An 18,293-nucleotide genomic window follows, 5' to 3' on the forward strand; every position below is an offset into this window, starting at 1 on the left:
TGATCGTCCTGTGTGTCAGTGTCTCTTTGTATCTTTCTGTGTGTGTGTGTCTCAGCATCTTTGTGTATCTGTGTGTGTGTGTGTGTGTTTCTGATCGTCCTGTGTGTCAGTGTCTCTTTGTATCTTTCTGTGTGTGTGTGTCTCAGTATCTTTGTGTATCTGTGTGTGTGTGTGTGTGTGTTTCTGATCGTCCTGTGTGTCAGTGTCTCTTTGTATCTTTCTGTGTGTGTGTGTCTCAGCATCTTTGTGTATCTGTCTCTTCTCCCTCAGTTATCCCTTCCACACCACAACTTTCCCCATCATGGTCTCCATGTATCAGAGATCCACATAAGAAATTAAATGGGAGTTTGGGGAGGGTTTTGTGGAAACTGCAGACAGCATGAGAAGGCCAGCAGATAACACAGAAAAAGTTTAGAAATTCAGAAAAGCATGAAATACATATTTTTATATTGTATAACATCAGCATATTTTATCTTTCAATACCATAAATATACGTAATTTCTCTTTTTAAGTTAAAATGAGTAAAAAGTTAAAGTTTGCCAAAAGGTGAAAGCCAGCAGACAGCACACAAAGGCTAATATTTTTATTTAACATTGAGCTACATATAGCCTATGACCAAATACTTAACTCGATTTTTCAATAAGGTACTGTAAACACCCCGTAAAAGAAAAAGAAAAATTTCAGACTTTGGTGCAAAGAGAGGGCCAAAAATTTTACAAGGATTTTCCAGATTGTGGGGGTGACCTCACCCTCATAATGCATTTCACTCATGGATTCAGTTGTCTCCCCTTTGCTAATGATTCACAAATATACTTACCTGGCCCCAACCTCTCTGCTGACTTCCAGTCTCACATCTGCAACTGTGTTTTACACATCTCCAACTAGACGGCCTGCAGATGTCTTACACTCAAAATGTCCCACATTGACCTCACTATCACGCACTCACCCTCTTCCTAACTTCTATATTACTTTCAAAGGCACCAGCGTCCCCTCTGTCTCTTGAAGAGGCTTGAAATTTTGGTGCCATCTCCCTTCTTTCCTCTGACGTGCACGCCAGTGTCAGTGACTTCTGGGGCCATCGCTGCAACCTGGTGCAGACTCTCATTGCCCAACCCTCTGACTTTTGCAATAGTTGCTGGTTGTTTTCCTTGCTTTCAGTCTCTCCCCACACCAGTCCATTTCCCATTCAGCTATAAAATTTATCTTCCTAAAGTTCAGGTATATATACTTTAAGATGTTTAACTCCTTCCTCCATTTAATCAATGCCTGCGACTCCCTGTCACCTCTAGGATCAAGTATAAAATCTTATTTAGCTTTTGAAGTCTTTCATAACCTGACCCGTTCCTACCTTTCCAGTGTTTTTACACCTTACTCTCCTCCTCAAACTCTGTGATCTAATGATGTGTGATCTAATGATCCTTGCTGTTTCTTGCATATGGCACTCCATTTCCTGATTGTGCATTTTCTTTTCTTTTAAAATTTTTTTTATTTTTATTTTATGAGATAAAACCAGCATTTCCATAACATAGTATAATAAAAAAGATGATTCCGCTGCAAACCTATTATGCAAAACTTGATATTCCTTTTAAATATGTAATAATTGTGTAAATTTATTTTTTTCTTCCCTTCCCACCCTACCCTAGAGATGGCTACCATTAAATGCAAATAGGTAAATACATGTAAAATTATTTTACATGAGCTTCTATTTATCAATTCTTTCTCTGGATGCAAATAGTGTCTTTCTTCACATGTCCTTTATAGTTAATTTCAGTATTAATAATAGTCAAAATGACTTAGTCCCTCAAAGTCATTCTTAAAACAATATTGCTGTTACTCTATACAATGTTTTCTTGGTTCTGCTCATTTCACTTATCATTATTTTCATGTAAAAATTTCCATGTTTTTCTAAGATCACTGAGTTCATTATTTCTTACAGCACAATAGTATTCCATCACAATCATATACCACAACTTGTTCAGTCATTCCCCAATTGATAGGCATCCTTGCATTTTCCAGTTTTTTGCCATCACAAAGAGAGCTGCTATAAATATTTAGAACATTTAGATATTTTCCTTTTTCCCTAATCATCTTTAGAAATAGACCTAGTTAGTAGTGATCTTGCTGGGTCAAAGGGTATAGGTAGTTTAATAACTCTTTGGGCATTGTCAAAGGATATGAACAGGCAGTCTTCCAATGAAGAAATCAAAATAATTTCTAATCAGGTGAAAAAATGCTCTAAATCATAATTAATTGTGCATTTGCACTGGCTCTCCCTAATGCCTGAAATTCTTTCCCTCATCATCTCCATCTCCTGGCTTCCTTCAAGCCAAAGCTAAAAATTCCTCCATATGCAAGCAGCATTCCTGGGTCTCGGTAATGTTAGTGCTTTTCCTCTGAGATTATCTCCAATTTATCCTATCTGTTATCTCATTTGTACATAGCTGTTTGCATGGTGTCTCTCCTCCCCACCCCAACCCCCATTAGTTTGTGAGCTGCTTGAGGGCAAGGACTGTTTTTGCCTTTCTTTGTATCCTGAGCACTGACCACCATGCCTGACAGGTAGTAGGCCCTTAATAAATGCTTGTTGGCTTTTATATATACATATACATACATACACACACACACACACACACACACACATCTTATACATGTATCTATATCTATATATCTCTATCTCTGTCTATATATCTTAGACAAGCATTGAACATGGACAATGGATTGTACTCAAAATCAAAAAGAGGTGAAAGAGCAAGCTAGATTATATTTGAGAAAATGGGCAAGAGGAATTCCAAGCTTCTCCTCACTTTCAAAGACCATTTAAAAAATATTAATATCATCCCAGTAATGCCTACAAAGCAATGAGATTTCCGAAAACTCAAAATTGTAGGTGAGCAAAAAGAATATTTAAAGATGCATGGTAGGTATAAATAGTCTGTAGCTCCCAATATTACCAGTGATGGCCTCAAGGTTAGTTGTGCACAAGTGAACTGAAAAGGAAGTGGGCTAGATACAGCAATATAGGAGTTGGGTGGCCCATGTGTTCTCCTGGTATCTATGGAATAATAAACCACCCAGTTAAATGCTGGCAATGAATTGAGAATTTACGAAAGATCATGGAAAAGAATAACGTGGGATTAGAAGGCATAGAAAGGGAGTAATTTGCTCCAATGAAGCAAATAACCAAATCTCTGATAATACATATCCATTTAAGTATTGCAATATTCATCTCAGTGGCTCTACCTGCTGGTACATGCTTCACTTTACAGCTCAGATCTGAATTGACCAAGAGCCATTGTACAACTTGATGTCCTTAGTCCAATCATTATATACAGATGCAAAATTAAGATCATAGGAACATAGATTTAGAGTTGAAAGGGCCCTCAGAAGCGGTATGGTCCAATCCCCTCATTTTATAGATAAGGAGCGGAGTCCCAAGGAGTAAGTGGCAAATTCAAGAATTAAACCAAGCTCCTCTGTCTCTAAATGCAATGCTCTTTCCACATTGCTGCTTCCTGAATGTTGATGAGCATAGGGAAGCCCTCTGGCTTGCGTGGAATTGAAAGAATTTGATTCCATTATTAAAAGGAGTGATGATGTGATTACTGGAGGTAGAGTCAATTTGTTGTTTGTAACTCACAAATTCATTTACCCAAGCAGCACTATTTAAGATTTCTGTTTTTGCCTCATCTCTAGAAATTTTGAAAAGTACTTTTGAAAACCCTAAGAGTTTTTATCTTGATGGAAACAAATCAGATACTGTACAGAATTAAATTTTCAAGGGCCAAGGATGCCGCTAAGATGTACCCAGATTCAAGAACCTGACCCACACCCATTATAGGCCAGGAGGCTGGAGGAGTGGAGTTAGCTATGGTCCTAAATCTAACATTTTAAAATAGTGGTGGTCTTGCAGTTTATGCTTCTCTTAAGGAGAGATGAAGGAAGGAAAAAAATCTTCAAGGTGACTAAAGTTTTACTGGAATAAAATTTCAGACATAAATACAAAATAAAAAGCTTTGCATTATTATTATTATTATTATTATTATTATTGCCATGACATTGGAGTAGCAGTATTTGCAAGTTAAACATTTGGTAGTTTTAATTTAATTAGAATCTTACTATTTAAACATCTCCATTTTTTCCCTTGAAAGAATGTTAATATCTAGTACTTTGTGTATTAGTTATACTGTGAAGCAAAGTGAAACATTTTTTGCCATGATGGGAGGAGATTTTTTTTTTCAAGAGGAGAAAACTGTTGCAGGACACCAGCAAGGAAGATTATGGCTAATCACTATGAATGTGTTTCTTGGCAGTGATTGGCTAAAAATTAACTAGCACATTCCTTTTGTGTTATCATAGGTAGTGGACCGCTAATATTGAGAATGCTCATAGACATAGCACTGAAGACAAGGCTAACTCCATTTAAATCAAACATTCAGATTCTTGTTCTGAATATAAACTCTATATTTCCCTAAGTCTGGCTTTGACAGAACTTTAGTAAGATTACTGATAATTGTGTTGTTGGTAGGAGAGAGGCAACAAACCTCTTGAAGAACAAGAGAGTCATGATGATAAAAATGAACAAAATATCTTCACTTGAATTGAAAAGTTGTTAAAAATAGTTTCATGATAATATTTTTAATCGGGCAGCTAGGTGGCATTGTAGATAAGGTACTGGACTTGGAGTCAGGAAGACTCATCTTTCTGAATTCAAATCCAGTCTCAGACACTTACTAGCTGTGTGACCTTGGACAAGTCACTTAACCTCTGTTTGCCTCAGTTCCTCCTATGTAAAGTGAACTGGAGAAAGAAATGGAAAACCACTCCCAGTATCTTTGCCAAGAAAACCCCAAATAGGGTCATGAAGAATCTGACATGACTGAAATGACTGAAAAATGAAAATAGTTTTAATTGGGCAATGTGTATTTCTTAGCAGATTCCCCCTCTATGTGATACACACACTCTTCCTTTAAAAGAGGACTTCTCTTGCAGCTATATTCTATGCTTGTACCAAGACAAACCCTAAGGAAGCGTTTGTACCACATCATGAACAAGAGAGAGAATAGTTTTCTTTAAACTAGTCCTTTAAATCATTTTTAACAAGTAAGAAATAGAAGAAGAAATGGAAAAGCTGGATAGTAACATCTTGTCAACATCCTTTTCTGGATCATCCCCTTGTTTCAAGCTCTGTGTGCACATGCATGTGCGCACACACACACACACACACACACACACACACCAGCTCTCTGTCCTGGGCCCTCTTCCCATCTCTCCCTACCTTTTCTTTCTGTACACTTATCAGCTCCCAGTGATTCAGCTATCACCTCTCAGGCCGACATCTCCCATCTTTATAGTCACAGTTTGGCCCCAATCTCACTTTCTGGCATCACTGGACATTATTTTCCCCTCCCGTATTCTCAGATCGAGCCAAGCTGTCTCTTTCTGTTCCTCGTAGGCAACTCTCTATCTCCTATCTCTTTGCTTTTGCACTGGCCATCCCCCAGGTCTGCAATGTGCTCCCCCTTCACCTCTGACTCGTCTCTCAAGACCTGGTACGAGTATGTATCACTTTCTACTAAAAGGCTTTTCTGATCCTCATTCCCAAGTGTTACTTCCCTCCCTCCTAAACTACCTCAAATTTAATTATTTCGTATTTCTGTTTATTCTCTTTATATTTATCCTGTATGTATATATAAAAATACTTTTTGTGTCCCCCATTAAAATGTGAGCATTTTGTGAGTAAGAATGGTTTTTATTCATTGTATTTGCATCCCCAGCACCCAGCATAGTGTCAGGCACATAGTAGGTGCTTGTTGAATGATTGATAGACATACAAATCCAGCCCCAGTCTCTCTGCTAAACTCCAATAGCACAGTGTGATAATCCCAGATCCAGCAATCACCTCAGTATCCATAAACTTGTCTAGCATCTCTGAGAGGAGATCTTGAGGTCATCTCCAAATCAAAATGTCCAAAACAGAAGACATTTTTCCCCCAAGCACTCCCCATTGACCATGGATGTCCTCTCTATATGATTTTACTTGGTGATCTCATCAGCTTCCACCTATGTCACTATGTGGATGATACTTAGATTGACTTGTCCAGCTCTAACCTTTCTTGTGATCTCCATTTCCATATCTACAACTGCCTGTTGTAAATTTTGAATTCGATGTCTTGTAGACATGTTAATCTCAACATCTCCAGAACTGAACTCATTCTCCACTCCTCCCCCAACCCCTCAAATTTCCCCCTTTTCCTAACTTTGCCCTTGCTCTGGATCATACCTCCTTTCTCCAGTGACCCAGGCTTGCAACATAGATGCCATCCTTGACTTCTTACTCTTAGAAACCATATCCAGTTTCCAAGTCTTGCAGTTTCTACAACATCTCTCATATACGCCGCCTTCTCCCCTCTGGCACTGCCACCACTCCAGTGCAGACCCTCATCACCTCACACCTGGATAACTGCAGCAGCCTGCCTATTCATTTTCCTGCTTTGTTTCGTCCCAGTATGGGAACTCCTTCCTACCATTTTTCCAGAATTTCTTCTTTCCTGAATCCTGAGAAAAATAAGGCAAGAAACTGGAGGGATGCATGAACATTTTAATGTGAAAATTAAAGGTTAATAATCAACATGTGGAAGTTACTGGTTTGAAGGCATCCACTGATGCCAAGGCACAAGCAAGAACAGCGGATACTTGACATATAAAGTCAAAGGTTTAGATCGACACTTCTGGAAATTGAAACGGGAGCATGGGGGAGAGAAGCAGGCAGAATCTGATCAATCTTGTTGAGTTGTTGCAATGTTACAAGTGTATGTTCATGCCCCTGTCTGCTGCTAATGGTAAAGTATCCTTGCAAATAAAATAAAGGTTAAAAAGTTTATATGCATAGCATACCCTCTACAAATCCTTTGAGTGATGTTCCAAGAAATAAGAAGTCTTGAAAGCAAAATAAGTCTTAAATTTGGGGGGATGTCCTCCCACCTTTCCAGCCTTCTTATATCTTATATCCTTCTACATACTCTGCAGTCTGATGACACGGGCCACACTTTACATGAAGTTTGGAGTCAGTCAAAGGGCCACACTTGAGGACCTAGAGGGCCACATGTGGCCTTGAGGCTGCAGGTTCCCCACTCCTGGTAGTCGTTTCGTCTGCTGACCTTGGGTATTTTCACTGGCTGTTCCTGTGCTTGGAACTCTGCCCTTCCTCCTCGCTTCCCGGGCTTCTTTCAGACCTCAGCTAAAATCCCACCTTTGCCAAGAAGCCTTCCCAGCCCCCCTTTATGCTGGTGCCTTTCCTCTGTTACTTGTCTTCAATTTATCTTGTATATATTTTTTGGCATGTAACTATTTGCACTTTATCTTCCAAATTAGATTATGAGCTCCCTGAGAGCAGGCACCATCTCTTGATTTCTTAATATATATATATATCCCCAATGCTTAGCACGGTACTTAGCACATAGTAGGCATTTAATAAATTTTTGTTGACTGTTGTTGGCTGATTATGTTCTTTCCTCTGGAGCAAGTTATATGAAAATGAAGTTCAAGTGAAGTTCACTTCCCCCACCTTTCCATGTTTTTGTGTAGTTTTACTTGTGACATCTGATTATGGGTCAAGGTTCCCCCATTTTTCCTCCTATCTCCCTCACTTTTCATAACAAATACAGCAAATTTCCAATTAACCCAAATAATGAATCTTTAACTTCAGATAGTGCCAGTTTGGATAATGCCATGTAACCACATAATGGGATTTGTTATTCATACTGATTGGGATCTAACTGTAAGTTTCCAAGTCTCCTATTTTTCTTCATCCCTTTTGTTGCCATTTTCACGACCACCACCTTGATTCAGGCCCTATTTCCTCTCTCCTGGACTATTGCATTTGACTCCTGATTGGTCTCTCAGGCTTCAGTCATCCTTTTCCAGTCCATCCATAACACAGCTGCCAAATTGATATTCCTAAAGCATAGGTCTAACCATGGCACTTCCCTACTCGCCAAGCTCCAGCAGCTTCTATTCTTCTGAGATAAAATACAAACTCCTCTATTTAGCTTTTGAACCCCGTTACATTCTGCCTTCATTCTATCTTTCCAGTATCATTTCTCATCATTCACCTTCATACACTCTATGTTCCAGCCAAATTGACAAGCTTACTGTAACCTGCATATAACATTCTATATCCTGTCAATAGTTTTACACAGGCTATCGTCCATGCCTGGAATGTAGTCCCTCCTCATTTCTGAATCCTAAAGTCTCAAGCTCCCTTCAAATCTCATTTCAAGTGCCACCAGAAGCTAGCTTGACTCTCTCCTCCCTGCTCTACCCCGTTTTCTAGAATCCTCCCTCAAAAGATTACTTTGTGTATACTTTGCATTTCATTTTCTTGCACAAGTTGTTTCTTCTAATAGAATGTAGGCTCTTTGAGGGCAGGGACTATTTTGTTTTTGTTTTTACATCTCTTGTATTTAGTATAGTGCCTGGTCCAGAGTAGTCATTTACTGAATGTTTATTGAATGTCTTTACAAATTTCAATGAAAGTGTTTTATGAGAAGTGTCTTGAATTACCCAGACATTAGACAGATTTTTATCTCAAGAAGGGCAAAACTGCTTTCAAAATGGTAATAGAAATGACTTGTGAGGTGTCCCCTGTCTGAGGTTGTCAATACTCTTATTTGGCCCCATGAGCGTGGAGATTCAAAGCATTTATTGTACTATACTGGTCAGTATGAACCTATCTTAAAAGATCTGTTAGCATTCAAATACATCATTGTAGTAAGATTTGTGTTCTATGAGATTACAGATGTGCTGCAAAGAATCTCGACCTTGTTTTGAGTGTGCTTACTACCAAGAAGAAAACAGGTACGAGTTGGACTACTCATTCCCTGCCTGTGTTTTCACATTTGTGCGTATTGTCTTCCACTAAAAGGGCCAGGGTCTCCCATTGTATCCTGGGTCATCTCCAGTCATCCTGATGAATATCTGGTCACTGGATCCAGATGGCTCTGGAGGAGAAGGTGAGGCTGGTGACCTTGCACAGCCCTGCCTCACTCAAATCAGAGTCAACTGCAAGTCATGTCATCATTTCCCTGATGTCATGGTCCTTTTTGAAAATGAAGGACAAACACAACAAGCCACAGCTGAAAGGAAAAAGCCTCACTTCTTTCCAGGTGGTATTGCAAATTGTGGCTTAAAGACTACGTGCTGTAGTCACTGACTTTTCCAACTAAGGCCCACATAGCTTTTCTCATCCTTCCCAGTGCCTGCATAACTCTGGCAAGATTCGGGAATAGGTACATTTGCAAGCCTCAGATGTTCAAAAAGTTTTGTTCTTGTTTTTTGTTCGGGGACCCAACCTGTGAAATCACTGACTCACGAAGGAAAACTAACTACTCTGAAATTTGTAGTCTTAGGGCAGGGGTCCATAATTTTTTAAAAATTTAATAACCATATTTTAGTAGAATTAGTTTCCTTTCTAAGTCTACATATTTTAGTATTCAAAAATATTATTTTAAGGAGGACTCCATAGGTTTCACTAGACTAGAGAGATGTCTGGGGGCATGCAGGGGCTAAAGGATTTGTCCAGGGTCAGATAGTATTTGTCAAAGGCAGAACCCAAGCCTAGGTCATGCTGCCTCTGATGCTCACTATCTAGAAAGGTCCAGTAGAAAGAACAATTAAGTCAGAGGACCTGTTCTTCTGCTTCCAATCTTGCCTCTGATGCTTACCACCTACCTGAATGACCTTGGGCATGTTCCTGAGGCTCCCAGAGTTCAGTTTCTCCATTTGTAAAATGAAAGGTTTGGTTTAGATGGTCTCTGAGATCCCCTCAAGGTTCATGATTCGTGTGAAAAATTATTCTTACAACTCCCCCCCCTCCCAGTCAGATTCCGGCTCCAAAGTTCTTCACAAGGACATTACTGATGAAATGAATGTGTAGAGTCTTATCTTGGCCAAACTCCAAACCAGGCCTGAATTGATTTAATCTGCTCAGGCTTTGGTGAAGTTAGATTCTTTTACTTAGATAGCCCAAGACTGCTAGTGGTCTGGTATGGTGGAAGATCAGATAGAACAGGCATTTCTTCTGCCCAGGAGGTAGAATGGTGGTGGGTGATATCAGCCCCTGTTGAAAAGGTATATAACTCTGTACCCCCAAATTCCATATTGAGCCAGTTCTGGACTGAGCCCCTTGGGGGTGTTCAGTTCTGGACTGTACTCCCATGCAATGCATGTCAAGCCAGCTTGAGAGAAATAAAAACATGGACACACAGCCTAATTTCATTTATTTTTCTTAGAGGTTGACATTCTATAGTCCCACACTGCCTCACAAAAGGCTATCTAATCCAGAACTTTTTCAGTAATCACATCTCACTTTGCTGGTAGTAAAGATTTAAGTTAGTTCCCTAAACATTGCTAGAGATACAGATTTTAACATTCTACCTTGCTTGAGCAAAACTCCTCATCTCCCAGCTTCTCCATCAGGACTTCCGTAGTCCTTTCCTGCTAAGATTACTTTCTGTTCACACTGAAGATACATGTACATAGTTATTAACATGTTGCTTTCCTTATTAGAATGTGAGCTCTTCGGGTGCGTGGCTAGTGTTTTGAACTTTTTTTGTATCACCAGCACATAGCACAGTGCCTGGTACTGACTGACTGACTGAAAGACAAAAATGAAACACAGCTCCTGCTCTCATTCCTATGGAATATGTATAAATATTTCAGTACCTTAAATATCTTCACATCAGGGAATATAGTAAAGTGAGATATCATACTGAAAAATTCTACGTTCTGTTTGTCAAATATTTGTAATTTTGTCAAAAATTATTGACATGGAGTATTTCTCTGTTATGTGGCATTGACAACAGACCTTTTCAAGTAGACTTTTCTTTTCGGAAAGAGGTAGTCAGTGAGCATAGCACTTGGAGTGGAGATTTCACAAGTTCCAATTCGACCTCAGATACTAGCAATGTGACCTATCTGCCTCAGTTTCCTCACCTGGAATAATAATAGTACTTACCTCCCAGAGTTGTTGTGAGGATAAAATGACACGACATTTGAAAAGTACTTTGTAAACTTCATGTAAGTACTATTTTTTTTCCTTTGTTTCAATGGACTGGACAATTACTGTTCTTCCTCCCAATGAATGGAAAGACAAATCATTTTTAAAATGTGAGGTCAGGCCAATATTTTTAATCTCCAAACAGCTTATTTAAAAACAAATATAAATGGATTTACTTAATCATGCAAGATAGAAAAGTTGATTAGAAAACCTGTATAACTTCATGGAGAAGGCAAAGTATACATAGATGAGTGATACATTTATATGAATCAATGTAATTTAGAATATTGTATTTTACTGTCTTAAATCATATAACTTTTAGTTGTGTTGTTTTTTTAAAGATCAACAGCAAAACATAAAAACCTCTGCAATCACTCTTTTGTCTTTCATTGTTCAAGTAAAATCATGTGTCATCCAGCTACAAAATCATCTTAATGTCAGTCAGGTATAGAGACTTCAAATACAAATTTAAATCCATTCATGCCGGACAGATTTTGAGAAAAAAAACTTTAATTCTACTAATTCATATTATACTTGTAGGTAAATTCATCATTTTCTAGTGCTACTCATTTACCACATTTCCACTAAATAACAGAATGCATATACATACACACAAATGCACAAATACTCTCAGACCATCAGGACGGACAACATTTGGAAAAGTATTATAAATGACTTGCCTGAAGTCAAAGTTTTATTCAACAAAAATGGACTTTAACGCTATAAAAAAATGCAATGGCTAACTTCAAAGAAGGATTTACCTCCTCAAACACATTATGAGTTGAACTTCATTTGCCTCTTATAAACAGATCCTCCCCCTCCTTGCCTCTCACTAACAATCACTTTCAATTTTAATCTTAGTCTGGTTTGTGATTAAAAACTCAACAAACTGACTTGATGCACTGTCAAGGAAGGCTACAATTGAAAGGCAGGATCCAGAATAAAGCAGAAGCATATAAGGAAAAGGAAAAAAAAATGGCTTTGGATTGCTTGAATGGGGGGCAGTCGTAAACAGTGGATGTAGCCCTGGGTTTGAAGTCAGGAGACAGAGAATCAGCTTCTGGCTCTGTTGCTCCCTAGCCATGTGACCCTAAGTAAAGTGACAACCTCTCAGTCTCAGTTTCTTCATCTGTAAAATGCGGACAGTAATACTTGTACTAATGACTTCATGGGGTTACTGTAAGGAAAACTCCCTGTAAACTGTAAAGTGATATGTGAGTGGTTGTTAGTATTATCAGTGAGCTCTGCACAGGGATTGGAAAATGTCTTCAGAGAAAAAAATAATTGATTCCATTGAATACCCTCTTCATTGAAGATTGCCCTGGTGTGAGAATTCTCTAGCAAATGGCTTCTCCTGAAACATTTTTTTTTAAAAGCTGTATACTTGGTAAATACAATAGTTCACACTAGGGTTAAGGGGCAGGAATTGTTTCTAATGGGTCCCAGAAATAGTTGGATTCATAGAAATGTAACTAACTGGGGTTGGAGTATCGTTGACCCCGCAAAAGACCCAGTACAGTTGTAGCCTTGGTCTGTGGCTAAAGGTAGCATTCTGAAACCAGCTTATAAAATATCCTATGGCATTTTAATATCATTAAAAGGTTAGAGTTTCTTTTTGTCTTGTACAAAGAATCAAAATATGGGTTATCACTTGGAATTGCTGTGAAGTAGAAGGCATATCAATATGAAGTCTTTGGCTTTGGTGCAATATTCAACTACAGAGGATGTTAATATCCATTTAAATTCTTTTTGTTTCCCACCCTTTCCTCCCTTTCCATAGTATTAGTTGGTGAAATACACAATAGGAAAGTACTTTAAAAAAAGAGCCAGTTGGTTACTAATATATCAAATGCTACAAATTAAAAATATATGTAATCGTATCTTTTGGTTCAGGTATCAAAATAATTTCATATTTCTGAGTACACACAAACACTTGTAAACGGCTTGGTTTTTCACTAAGACAATTCATATAAAAAAGTTTTTAAGAAAATTGCCTTATAAATGGTGCTGGTGCTACAGTCATTCCCAAAACAAAACGTTTTCCTTCTTGCAGCAGCTTCAGGCTTTGCCATTGTTATGATCAAACTAATTGGCATCCCATTGTCTTCTTAAGTGAAAAACCACAACAACAAAGCCTCTTGTTAATATACAAGGGAGTTCCAAACACATATTTGTAAAGTGATGTGTGTGAATGCTATCCTTCTTGCTTGGAGTTTTTCCATATGGGATCGAATATGGCTTAATTCTGGTATAAGGTTATTGCAATCTGCCCTCTTGTGAACTGCTGCATCCATTCATTACAACATGAAATGGGTATAACCTTCTGCTCCAGTAACAATAACATCCATCCAGATCCTCATGGCTTCTGGGGATGGAGCCACCATATAATAGATCCTATCATGTGTCTTGACACTAAAGGTGAGTAATGGATTAGGACTCTAAAAGGAGAAAAGAAAAAGAACATTAAGCAAATAATTTTAATAAAGGTCATCACATAGGAGTTAGTATAATACTCAGACACAATTTTCAGGGTTTCTTTCTCCCTTTAATGCTCTCATTCATGAAACTTACCAGTTTATAACTTTTCTTGTACACATTTCCTTCCCCTTTTGGAGTAGTGAACATTTTTATAACTTTTGCTTTGGTTTTCACATAGGGCTTCCCCTGTGCTTTTTCCTGGTGTTCATGAAGCCTAGGGAGGCATTTCTCATACTCTGGGGTATTAAGACTCTGCTTAGGGGTGAGGCACATGGGCTGCATGGTGGTAATAGGTTTTGCTCTTAATTCTTTATTCCTTTTATAGCTATTGGCTATTTGTTAGACCTTGCAATGAGGAGCTAGTTTGTCAGGGCCCTTAAAACAACAAAACTAAACTTATCTTTTTTCCCATAAAACTGGGTCCACAAATAAAGATGAATTCTTTGGTCAATATTTCTTATACTGTTCTCTCCCCCTTAGCATTCTGGTCAATACTGCCACCAGTTCAAGGCAGGTCAAAAACAAAAGCAAAACAAAACAACAACAACAAATCCTTTCTCTAATTCTATTATGTATTAAAAATTTGGAAAGTTAAAGCACTAGAAAATCTGCAAAGGTAATTTACCTTATATGCGTTCTTGAGGTGATCATAATAGACTTCTTCAATAGCTTGAAAATATATCACTCCTTTTAATTTAGCTTCATGTTTATCTGAAATGAGAGAGATTGGCATTTTGTACACAGAATCAGATAGCACAGAGGATCAAATGATTTAGAAAAGGGGTTCTTAACTTGGGGTTCATGGATACCGAAGAGGCCAGTGGATAGATTTCAGGGGATTCATGAACTTGGATGGGAAAAAATATTTATTTTCAACAACTTCTATCTGAAATTTAATATTTCCTTTAGCTATGAATTTTTAAAAAGAAGTAATCCTGATAAAGGGTCCATAGGCTTCACCAGACTTCCAAAGTGTTCTATGATACCAAAAAGTTAAGAAAAGGAGAAGCTAGGTGATGCAGTGAATAGAGCACCAGCCCTGGAGTTGGGAGGACCTGAGTTCAAATTTGTCCTCAGACACTTGACACATGTACTAGCTGTGTGACCTTGGGCAAGTCACTTAACCCCAATTGCCATGCCGCACCCTCCCCCTCCCCCCCCAAAAGTTAAGAAAACCAATTTAGAATCAAAGAATTCTAGGCCTGGAATAGAATAAGCCTAGAAGAAAACTTAGAAATTATAAAGTCTGCCCACCTCACCCCACCCCCTCCTTGTTTTACTGATGAGGAAACTGAAGCCCAATGTCATTGTATAGTACATAAAAAAATAAAGAACACTTTTTGCCTTAATTATAAAAAATACTCATTTTATACAAAAATATCATCCATAGTACTTTAGGTTCTATTTTAAACTCTAAGACATTACTGAGATAGAAGCCATTAACTCAGAACCAAAGAAGCTTGCAATGTTCCTCAGTAAGTTAGTACCCAAGATACAGCCCAGGTAAATTGACTCTTAGTTTAATACACCAAGCATGCACTCTGCTGTGCCACTATATGATATATCTCTCAGGTACACTCCACAGCTTCATCTCTAATGTCAGAGTAAGAGGTGTATTTGAATCTAGTGACTTCATATCTTTCTTAATAGATTTTATTAAGGGGGATTCTGGCTTTGAACTTATAATTAAAAACCAGTATTATTTGAGCTTATAATTAAAAACCAGAATATTATTTTGTGCACTAGACAATATTTATTAGAAAATAAACTATTAAGTTCATTCTTACTCAGGTAATTTACTATTAGCTAATTTAAATCATTATTTTTGTTATTTCCTAATAAACATTTTTGTTGGCTTGTACCTTTTCCACATTAGAATATGGTATTCTGAACTTGTCATCCTTTACAGGATACTGTGTCCAGCGTTTTTCAAATACTGCCACTAGAGGTCAGGCAAAGTGAATTATTAAACAGGGTCTTTGAAAGGGAAGGAGAATGCAAAGATCCCTAAAATAGCCAAAGCTCTCATCCTCCCTAATTACAGTGTCAAATAGAAATCTGCTATGACACACTTTCTCCTTTTTAATAATCTGGGTCAAATTCTGGCCCCTAAACTGCTGTAACTACATTCAGCAAAACTCAAAATAACTATTAGCCTATAATAATTATGTATTCAGTCTCTTCCTAATATATAATAAGATATTATAAGGCTTCTAGGTGGTTCGGTGGATGTACCTGGAGTGAGGAAGACCTGAGTTCAAATCTGGCCTCAGACGCTTACTAGCTGTGTGACCCTAGGCAAGTGATAACCTCTGTTTGCCTCAGTTTCCTTAACTGTAAAATAAGGATAATAATAGCACCTACTAGGGTTGTTATGAGGATCAAATGAGATAATATTTGTAAAGCACTTTAGCGTAGGTGCTATATGAAGGCAAGTTATTTATTATTACTACTAGGTGGTACAATGGATAGAGTGCTGAGTCTAGGAATCAGGAAGACTCCTCTTCATGAGTTCAAATCCAGCCTCAGGCACTTACTAGCTGTGTGACCCTGAGCAAGTTACTTAACCCTGTTTGCCTCAATTTCCTCATCTGTAAAATGAGCTGGAGAAGGAAATGGCAAATTACTCCAGTATCCTTGCCAAGAAAATTCCAAATGGGGTCACAAAGAGTTGGACACAACTGAAACAGCCCAACAACAACAACAAAAACATATCATTTGGAGGAGGCAGAGGACTGAGAAGTAGGAAAAGTCCTGTTGGTTAAAAAGTTTTTGAGTTATTTTAGGCAGCCAAGTAACCCTTTGATGAGGGGTCAGTTGACATGTAAATTAAAACTTTAAAATGCTAACTAACCTTGTTTAGGGCTGATGACAAAGGGAGGGGTGAGGTACATAAATTTTAAAGGGAGGGTTCTAGTATTCTTGGTGAGGATCTGTGGCTACACAGATGAGCCATGTGATCACACTTTTATCAGGGCATAGCTGGATTGCTGAGATTCTGAGAAGTATTGAAATTTGTGCATTCAAATGTAGCCTCCTGTATGGCAACAAAGAACTCAGAGAGTACAACTTTTAAAGAATAAGGGGGTCAGGACAAGGGTTTGGTTTTCAGCCTGGCTGGCTGGCTGCCTAATTGCTCTCCAATACATATACGGAGGCCTAACTTTGAAGATGATTCCATATTTCTGAAGTTGAGGGGAAGAAAGACAAAGCTAGTGTCAGTAGTAGTCCAACTAGAGAACACCATTTTGCGAATAAGAAAAGAGATGAAAGGTTCAGAGACTTAGAATTACATAGCTTAATTAGACCGGGGTGTGGGGGTGTGAGGAGGGAATGAAGGAGGGAAGGAAGTGAAGCTTAAAGTAAAAACCCAGGTAATTGGATTAACTGAATGACTGATGAATGGGAAGAAGAAGCAAAGTACAGATGAGGACAAGTTAGACTGTTACATGAGAGAGTGTTTAAAAATGTTATTTTTGGAAAACTGGGGGAGGCAAGTAGGAGACTAGCACATTTTATTATGTCTGCTTTTATGCATATTCAGGCACTGAATTAACATTTCTTTTTTTTTAAAGAGTACATTTCCATTATACTAACTAAAAAAAGGTTGTTCATGATACCATCTTTTAAGTAGACAAAAAATTAAATCTAAAACAAGGCAGCCCTTTTAAGGAAAACTTGAGATTGATTTATTTTTCAGTAGAAATAGCCCTGCATTTGGAGGATCTGGTTTCAAATTTTTGCTCTGTCACTGGCTACCTATGGGCCTTTGAGGAAGCCTCATCACCCCTTTGACCCCCGATGTCCATATCTATAAAATGAAGGAGTTAGATTAAATTTTTCCTCTGGTCTCTTTTAACTATAAATCTATGATTCTATGGGTTGGGAGTTTCGATCAGATAACATATTACTGGGATTTTCTAATCTATCAAACACACACACACACACACACACACACACACACACACACACGCACTCTTTATGGCAGACTTTCAGTTCCTGACTAAATATCATCCCATATCCCCTTTTTTATTTTAATGACTATCCAATCCAATCTAACACTCCGAAGTACTTTGCTAGGCACTAGGGATACAAAAACAGAAACAGACCAAAAAAAACCAAAACAAACCCAGTGCAGGCCCTCGAGGAGCTTATATTCTATTTTAGGGGGATACAACATGCAAAGAGAGAAGAATATACTCAATGATTTGGGGAGGATGGAGAGAACACTAACCATAAGGAGACCTAGTTTTCCTCTATTCATCTACATTTCTTTACTTCCATAATATTTCCGGGATTCTGCTCTTATTATGTGTTTTCCCTTCCCCTCAGAATATACTTCTGATCTTTATTATTTATCACCTCCTTCAATCTTTCTTCCTGCTTATTATTTCTGTTTTTCTACCTTCCAGTGGTTGTCCATACTTAGGAGAGGAAAGGGTTCTAAAAGAATGTACATCCTACTTTGACAAAACATTATCATAGGCCATGTTAATGATAGCTGATTTTTTTTTCAGTTTGTGTGTGTGTGTGTGTGTGTGTGTGTGTGTGTGTGTGTAATATATATTTGTCAACAAATGTAAATTGTTACATTTATTATGGCATCTAAAATCAAGGGAAAACTCCTTAAAAATTTTTTTTCACCACAGTATCTCCTATGGACAATGCAGTACATGTCTCTTCAATTCAATCTTAAACTATTATTTTACATTTATATCATGCACATCACTTTCATGGATTCAAGATCACAGGTAGAGGC

The 18,293-nt window shown here is 38.0% G+C and overlaps 1 protein-coding gene across 9 annotated transcripts in view; it reads right to left on the reverse strand.

The window, feature by feature from the left end:
* Window positions 1-11,545: 11,545 nt before the first annotated feature.
* PHLDB2 (pleckstrin homology like domain family B member 2) overlaps window positions 11,546-18,293 on the reverse strand; it is a 150,090-nt gene continuing 143,342 nt past the window's right edge. For all 9 annotated transcript variants that reach the window (XM_036747558.1, XM_036747557.1, XM_036747555.1 and 6 more), the window contains 2 exons: window positions 14,160-14,245; window positions 11,546-13,494 (listed from right to left, as the gene is read on the reverse strand). In XM_036747558.1, coding sequence (XP_036603453.1) covers window positions 13,354-13,494; window positions 14,160-14,245 — 227 coding nt within the window. In that variant the 3' untranslated portion in view covers window positions 11,546-13,353. The remainder of the gene's footprint in view (window positions 13,495-14,159; window positions 14,246-18,293) is intronic.

This window comes from Trichosurus vulpecula, chromosome 2 (assembly GCF_011100635.1).
Source record: "Trichosurus vulpecula isolate mTriVul1 chromosome 2, mTriVul1.pri, whole genome shotgun sequence".
NCBI lineage: Eukaryota > Metazoa > Chordata > Mammalia > Diprotodontia > Phalangeridae > Trichosurus > Trichosurus vulpecula.